Source organism: Otolemur garnettii, unplaced genomic scaffold (genome assembly GCF_000181295.1).
Source record: "Otolemur garnettii isolate 467f Iridium unplaced genomic scaffold, OtoGar3 scaffold00184, whole genome shotgun sequence".
In the NCBI taxonomy this organism is placed as follows: domain Eukaryota; kingdom Metazoa; phylum Chordata; class Mammalia; order Primates; family Galagidae; genus Otolemur; species Otolemur garnettii.
The window spans coordinates 2,322,650-2,329,778 of record NW_003852579.1 but is presented as its reverse complement, the minus strand read 5'-3'; the positions used below and the strand labels follow the sequence as shown (position 1 = coordinate 2,329,778).

Below are 7,129 nucleotides of genomic sequence, written 5' to 3'. Positions count from 1 at the left end.
GGGTGCCAGCTCAACCAGGAGGACAAAGTCGGGAGCAGGGAGCAGAGTCAGTGCCTGTCACTGCCTGTAGGAGCTGGCGTTTGGGGCTCTATACCCTTCAACCATGGAGTTGAAAGGAGCATAGAGATGTATATATTCAAAATATTTATTGAGCTCATATAGTGTGCTAGACACAGGGAATACTCCCAAATCTCTGCTCTCCTGAACCTCAAATTTGGGAAATAGAGTAGAACAATCAATAAATATATAATGGAATGTCACACTCTGGAAATCTCTACAAAAAGTAACTAGGCAGAAGTGTTTGACGTGGATTTGGGGTGGTAAGGGAAAGCCTCTATAAGGAGGTGACAACTAAGTAAAGACCTGAAGTAAAGGAGAGAGCCATGCAGACATTTGGGAAGTGTGGTCCAGGCAGCAGAATAGCAGATGCAGAGACCCTGAGGCAAGTAACAGGTGCGCCCAGCTTCTGCCTGCCACGCCCAGGCTCCCCTTACTGTACATTTGGGAACATTTTGCTGGTTAGTTTCCAGGGTCCATGGGCTTGGGCACTAGAGGCCTGGGGTTCACCCTGTCAACTCAGTCCTCAGTGAGCCAGCCAATATCTGAAATGGGCCACTGGATTCAGCCTGGTCCCATGGGACACCACTGTCCAGCTCAGGAAGACAGCCTGTGGTGGAGGCTTGGCCCACGTCACAGGCTGTGAACAGGGCCTTGCTGAATCTTGGTTTCTCTGCAGAGCTATACTCGAAGCGCGGCCTTCATCGTGACCCTGCACCCATTGCAGAGTACCACACCCGACTTCTGGAGGCTGGTCTACGACTATGGCTGTACCTCCATCGTCATGCTCAACCAGCTGAACCAGTCCAACTCTGCCTGGGTGAGGGCCCTGCTAGCCAGGCCACCTGGCTGTCTGCTGCCCAGGGCTTCCGTATGTTCAAGGGCATGGTCCTAAAGTCAAGAGTCAGGTCTCAGCTCTGCCACTTATTTGCGTGACCTTAGGCGAGTCACACTCCCTCTAGAATCTGGGTTTCCATTGTCTATAAAATGAGGGTGTCAGACTAGAGAAAGCTAGGTACTCTTGATTGTAAGCCAGGGGCTCTGCTTTGCACGTATGGTCTTTTGGCAATCTACAGTGATGTTGGAGTAAAGGCTACAGGTGAGAAAATTAAAACCCAAATTGTTGAAGTGCCTTCTCCAAGTTCACATAGCTGTGGAGTGGCAGGGCTATGCTCCCCACCCAAGGCTCCCTCCTTCCAGAGCTTCTGCTATTTCAGTTGCTCAACTAAACTGCCTATCATGGGGGGCCTTCAAGGTACAGTAAAATTCAAGCCTCCTCTTTCTGTTTGCTCTAAGGTGAGTTAATTTACCTCTTTGAGCTTCAGTTTCCTTCTCAGTAAAATAGGGACATCGCAGGGCCTGTTCTTAGCGGGTGATTGTGGGGACCATATGGGACATGCATATGCCTTTTAGCACTGTGCTGTGCTTGGCACACAGAAGGTACTCAGGACAAGGCAGGGACCAAGAGGATGGGGTGACACTCACTTCTGAAGTTGGGCCAGACACTGGCTTAGTGGCCTCAGCCTGGGGATAGTCCCCCAACTCCCCCATTTCTTTTTGGAGCTCTCAAGGCTGGAGCTTCTGAGAAATGCAATGCCCAGCCTTCTAGCCTGATTTCTGGACTCCTTGCTACCCCAGCTCTATGTTGGGCCCAGGGAGCAGGAAGATTTGCTGTAAAATGAGCATTGTAATGACTGTCTGGAGAAGGCTTTGTTAACTGGGCTCTTTATGACTCAAGTACTTGGTGTAAATGACCCAGGACTGCAGATGGGCTTCAGCCCCTGGGTGGGGATCTGGAGTGACTCCCAACTGTAGCAAGAACCTACCATTGCTAAGGTGCAGGAGAGGGGCCCAGAGGAACGTTCACATAGACATCATCCTCTGGTCATTGATTTGTTCATTCATTCAGGTCACTTTTCCCATGGACTCCTCCCTGCCATGCCCTGCAGTGGGCCTCGGGAAACAGAAGGAAAAGACATAGCCCATCCTACATCTCATGGTAGACTGATAGTGATAGCACAGAGAGAAAAGGGCTATCATGAAGCATGCACAGGGACACAGGAAAGCCTGGGGGATAATGTATCAGGGAGGGCTGCCTGGAAGAGGCAGTGTTTGAGCTGAGATATGTAGGAAGGGTAGGGTTAACTGGGTGAAGAGGTGGGGGAAGAGTGATCCATGTGTAAAGTTCTGAATGCAAGTGGTTACCAGGACCCCCAGCAATAAGAAGGTAGTGTTCTCTCCTCATGGCTGTGGTGAGAGAGGGAAGCAGATGGAGCATGGTGTCATTTGGGAGGAGCTTGAGAGCCATTTTATAGATGGAGAAACTGGGGCCCAGAGAAAGGAACTTTGGTGGGCTCTAAACAGAGCTGAGACTAGAAGCTAAGGCTCTAGGTAGTGTGACAGGCCTGCGCACGTGTGTGTGTGTGTGTGTGTGTGTGTGTACTGGGATGCTGCCCCTCCTACGTCCCTCCACTGTCTCGAGTCTGTATCTTTGGAGGCAGTTTACTTAGGACACTGGCTCCATGGAGGGATCCTGGGGCAGCAGTGCGGGGGCTGAATTGTGTTGCAGCATCAGGAATACCCCACCTCTGTGAGCTGGTATTGAAGGACAGAGGCAGTGAGAGAGAAGGCTAGGGGAGGCTTTTTTGTGGATGGGGGTGATCTGGGCTGATCCCTGGAAGAAGGCAGCCTCTTATTGGGGTGTGTGAGGGTGTAGATCTGTAGTGGCGTGGCCGTGGGCATCAGTGCACTGCCTGTGAAGGGTTTATCTTGGCTGATCTGAACGTGTCAGTGTAGAAGACTCTGGGGCAGGTATGCACTGCCGTCTGTGGGTGGCAAGTGGGGGGATGCTAAAGGTGAGTATGGAGTGAGTGGATGGGCCAGAGTATGTGGGAGCCACAGGGTGGGTATGGAACCTTGGGTGTGGGTGTGGCTATGGGATGAGCACTGCTGGGCTCTACTCAGCTCCCCTCCCTCCATGCCCGTGCACCCAGCCCTGCCTGCAGTACTGGCCGGAGCCAGGCCGGCAGCAATATGGCCTCATGGAGGTGGAGTTTGTGTCAGGCACAGCAGATGAAGACTTGGTGGCCCGAGTCTTTCGGGTGCAGAACATCTCTCGGGTGAGTGGTCTGGAGAGCCCCGGGGTGAACCTGGGATGTGGCCCAGGAAAATTAATGACTCTCTTGAGGTCATTAGGCCCCTGACCCTGGTGCTCATGACCCCAGCTGCAGGAGGGGCACCTGCTGGTGAGGCACTTCCAGTTCCTGCGGTGGTCTGCATACCGGGACACACCTGACTCCAAGAAGGCCTTCCTACACCTGCTGACTGAGGTGGACAAGTGGCAGGCAGAGAACGGGGATGGGCGCACTGTTGTGCACTGCCTGTGAGTGCCTGGCAGACCAGAGGGTGGGTGGGGGGTTGGGATTGGGGAGCTAGGGGCTGAGGTCCAATCTGGGAGAGGGCCTCAAGGCTGGCACTAAAACCCTATGTCCCTGTGCCCAGCCACTTCCACCTTCCCAGTCCATGCCTGGGCTCCCAGATGGCCATGGCCTGGACTCAGCCCAACCAGCTAACATGCTGGCCCTGCCTTCCCTGGGCAAACCTAGTTTCCAGGGTACATACTCAACCCTGAACAACTGTCTGGTACCCTCTGTGTGATGTTTGACATTGCCAATTTAATTAAAGAGAGTCCTTACCCCAGAACTTTTTACCCCATGAGATTGCAGCATACTTTTTATGCCAGTGGAATTTCAGTCTTTTGTTTGTGCATGCACACACACACCTTTTTTCTTTCATTCATATATTTATATGTATGCCATCTTCATAAATTCACATATTTATGTCTGGGTGCAATCACTCCTTTCCTCCCTACTTTTTCATACTTTCAGCATTCACTGGGCCTTCCCAGGCCAGGCTGAGCATACTGGAAATTGGAATAGGGAGCTGAGTTAGTGTAGGCCTGACCCCCAGGGCTTTTGGTTCTAGTGGAAGAGACACCCTGAGAAGGGGGCTGAGGCCTAGTCATCCTCTCATCCCCAAGAGGCACCCCCACATGTGGGGAGTCTCAGAGCAGAGGGAGAGACGCTAAGGGTTGGCAGACTCTCTGTGTGGGAGGCTCTAGGTCTGACTTGGGGTGTGCGTGCTGTGTGTGTGCGCTGCCGGGTGGTGACTAGTCTTCTTGGTGTTCATTTTCCATCTTGCTCTGGATATGTGCTTGCTGGTTGCCTGCCCTTCTCTGTCGCTATCTTTGTCTCTCAGTGTCTTTCTTTTGAAGTGTGTCTGTCTTTTCTCTCAGGATCTGGTCTGTTTCTCCTTGAGGGTATATCTTCTGAAATGCCTTAAGGCATCCGATGTCTACCTTAACCTCTGATCCTCCTTAAACTTATGGTCTTGAGCCCACCTCTGGGCTCTCGGCCCCTCCCTCTTCCCTTCCCCAGCCCCGCCTCCAGACAATCTGTCCCCCGCTCCGCCCCTTACTTCTGGGTTCTCAGGCCCCTCCCTCTCTGTTCCCCAGCCCCGCCCCTCACCTTTGGGTTCTCTGGCCCCTCCCTCTTCGTTCCCCATTCCCCCCCAACCCCCACACCTCTGGTCTCTCTGGCCCCTCCCTCTCTGTGCCCCAGCTCAGCCACTCACTTCTAGGCTCTCTGGCCCCACCCTCTCCGTTTTTCAGCCCCACCCTTTCACTTCTGGGCCTTCTTTCCCTTTCTTCTCGGTTCCCCAGCCCCACCTCCTTATCTCTGGGCTCTTTGCCCCTCCCTTCTCCGTTTCCCAGCCTCACCCCTCACCTCCAGACTCTTGGTCCCTATCTCTGTCCCTCCTTTCTTTTGTCCCGCCTCTTACGTCTGGCTCCCAAGCCTTAGCCCAAATCTTTTGAATCTTTCTCTTTCAGGAATGGGGGCGGACGAAGCGGTACCTTCTGTGCCTGCGCGACAGTCTTGGAGATGATCCGTTGCCACAGCCTGGTGGATGTTTTCTTTGCTGCCAAAACGCTTCGGAACTACAAGCCCAATATGGTGGAGACTATGGTGAGGGGCCATGTCCCTGTGCCCGGCCACTTCCACCTTCCCAGTCCATGCCTGGCCAGATTCCTCGGCACCTACTTTCTCCTGTCTGGTCCCCACCACTGGGCTTTGGTTCTAGTCTTATGCTGTCAAAACACTAACCCCATTAACCCTCTTTCCCCGTAAGGGGCGGCCAGGGCTCTCACTTCCCCTGTCTCTCCCCCTCCCAATGTCATGTACTAGGGAGAGGTCAGGGTCATGATTCCTTCTCTCCTTCTCCCCAGGATCAGTACCACTTTTGCTATGACGTGGCCCTGGAGTACCTGGAAGGGCTGGAGTCAAGATAGCGGGACCTCTGGCCTTGGGCACCCACTGCATACTCAGGGCCAGACCCACCATCCCAGACTGGAGAGGAAGATCTGTGCCTCCAACTCTGCCCAACTGCAGCCCCCGATGGGGAAAGCACTAGAGTGGATGCTGGGCCGTCTTGGTGCCCTCTTCCACTTTGGGCAGGGCCTTTCACTGTCACAGGGGTGGGTTATGGGCCAGGAAGAGTTTGGCAAGACTGCAGCCCAGCCCCACCTTTATAGGGACCTGCAGGCCTGATAGGCTGCTAGGCCTAATAGTGCCAGGCTGATAGGCTAGGCACTGCTTGGTGGATCGATGGGCTTGGGACAGCCAACTCTGGGGCACCCAGCCCAAGCCCCTTGACTCTATCTGAGCCTTTGGCAGTGATGAGGGAGGCCATGCAGGGTGTCCAAGGCTTCTACATACTTGGCTCTCCCTACACACGGTTAGGGAGTGCTATGGGGTCAGCATCGAGGATTCACCTGGCCCAGCCCCTGAGAGTCCTAGGGAGACTGGAATCTGCCTGAATTGCCAGTGGGGCACAGTGACTATCCTCCCCAGAGGAACTGTGGCACTCTCCTCTACCCCACGGCCCCCTGCAGCCCTAGGGATATTCTGCTCACCTTCCTTCCCCACTCCATTTCTTTGTGTGCTCTGAGCTTTCCTGAACCAGGATCTGCCTTCCCTACAAGACTCCAGACCCTGTATCTACAGAGTGAAGTTGCTTCAGCCTTCTCTTCCTCTAACCCTCAGGCTTTGCTGGCCTGCCTGCTCAGCTTGGGATAGTGACATTTTGCAAGTTGGAACAGCAGTCCCTGGGGTTAAGGTCCCTGTGGCCCCTGGTCAGTCTGCCTGTGGGGAGGGAGCAGAGATAGAGCAGGGCTGGTTCCAGCACCTAGAGTTCAGAGGAAACTCCATTTTGGGATGGAGGATCAGTGCTTTTTTCTTTATTTTGTTATTTTTGGATGGGTGGGTGGGAAGGTCTCTTTAAAATGGGGCAGACCACACCCCATTCTGTGCCTCAGTTTCCCCATCTGTAAACTGTAGATACGACTACTGACCTACCTCGCAGGGGGCTGTGGGGAGGCTTAAGCTGATGTTTGTAAAGTGCTTTGTAAATAAACATGCTCTCTGAATGCCACAGAGTGGCCCTGTGTGTGTCTGACCAGCCTGCTCCCAGCCTCCCAGTGCAGTGGGAGGACCCTGGACTAGCCTTAGTTTTTTCAGGCATACAATGGTAGGGATGTGGACCAGGGCACTGCTCAGTCTTCCCACTTACAGAGGAACCCTGGCCATTACTACCCCCACCTAGGCCTCCGAAGTAGTTCTTCAGGCAGTGGGCTTCATCTTGAGACCCCTGAGTACCACAGGACTGCCTCTTGTCCCACTGCGGGCCTGGATCAAAGTTTAGCTCTATCTAGGGCAGCATGAAAGATTCAGGCTTTGGTGTCAGGCAGATGGGCCCCATCAGCAGCAAGAAACAGAGTGAGTCTGTCCTCTCTGGACCTCAGTTTCTCATCTGCAAAGTGGGGACAATTCTGTTAGATCAGATGAGATAGTGACTAAATGCTTTTTGCAGTGTCGGGTATGCTGAAAGGGCTTAGTTCATAAACACATGGCGGAGACAGAGACAGGAGACACATCCCTGCTAGGATGACCATCCAGCTGCCTGAGCCCATCCCATTCCTAGCTCATTCTTGGGGTGGAGTGAAAGGAGGAGCAGA

The 7,129-nt window shown here is 53.6% G+C and overlaps 1 protein-coding gene across 4 annotated transcripts in view; it reads left to right on the top strand.

Moving 5' to 3' along the window:
* PTPRU (protein tyrosine phosphatase, receptor type U) overlaps nt 1–6,548 on the top strand; it is an 87,582-nt gene extending 81,034 nt beyond the window's left edge. For 3 of the 4 annotated variants that reach the window (XM_003800761.3, XM_003800762.3, XM_012812002.2), the window contains 5 exons: nt 737–877; nt 3,051–3,176; nt 3,282–3,439; nt 4,946–5,081; nt 5,342–6,548. In XM_003800761.3, the coding sequence (XP_003800809.1) occupies nt 737–877; nt 3,051–3,176; nt 3,282–3,439; nt 4,946–5,081; nt 5,342–5,404 (624 nt within the window). In that variant the 3' untranslated portion in view covers nt 5,405–6,548. The remainder of the gene's footprint in view (nt 1–736; nt 878–3,050; nt 3,177–3,281; nt 3,440–4,945; nt 5,082–5,341) is intronic. The other variant, XM_003800763.3, reaches the window with a different exon arrangement.
* The last annotated feature ends 581 nt before the right edge of the window (nt 6,549–7,129 follow it).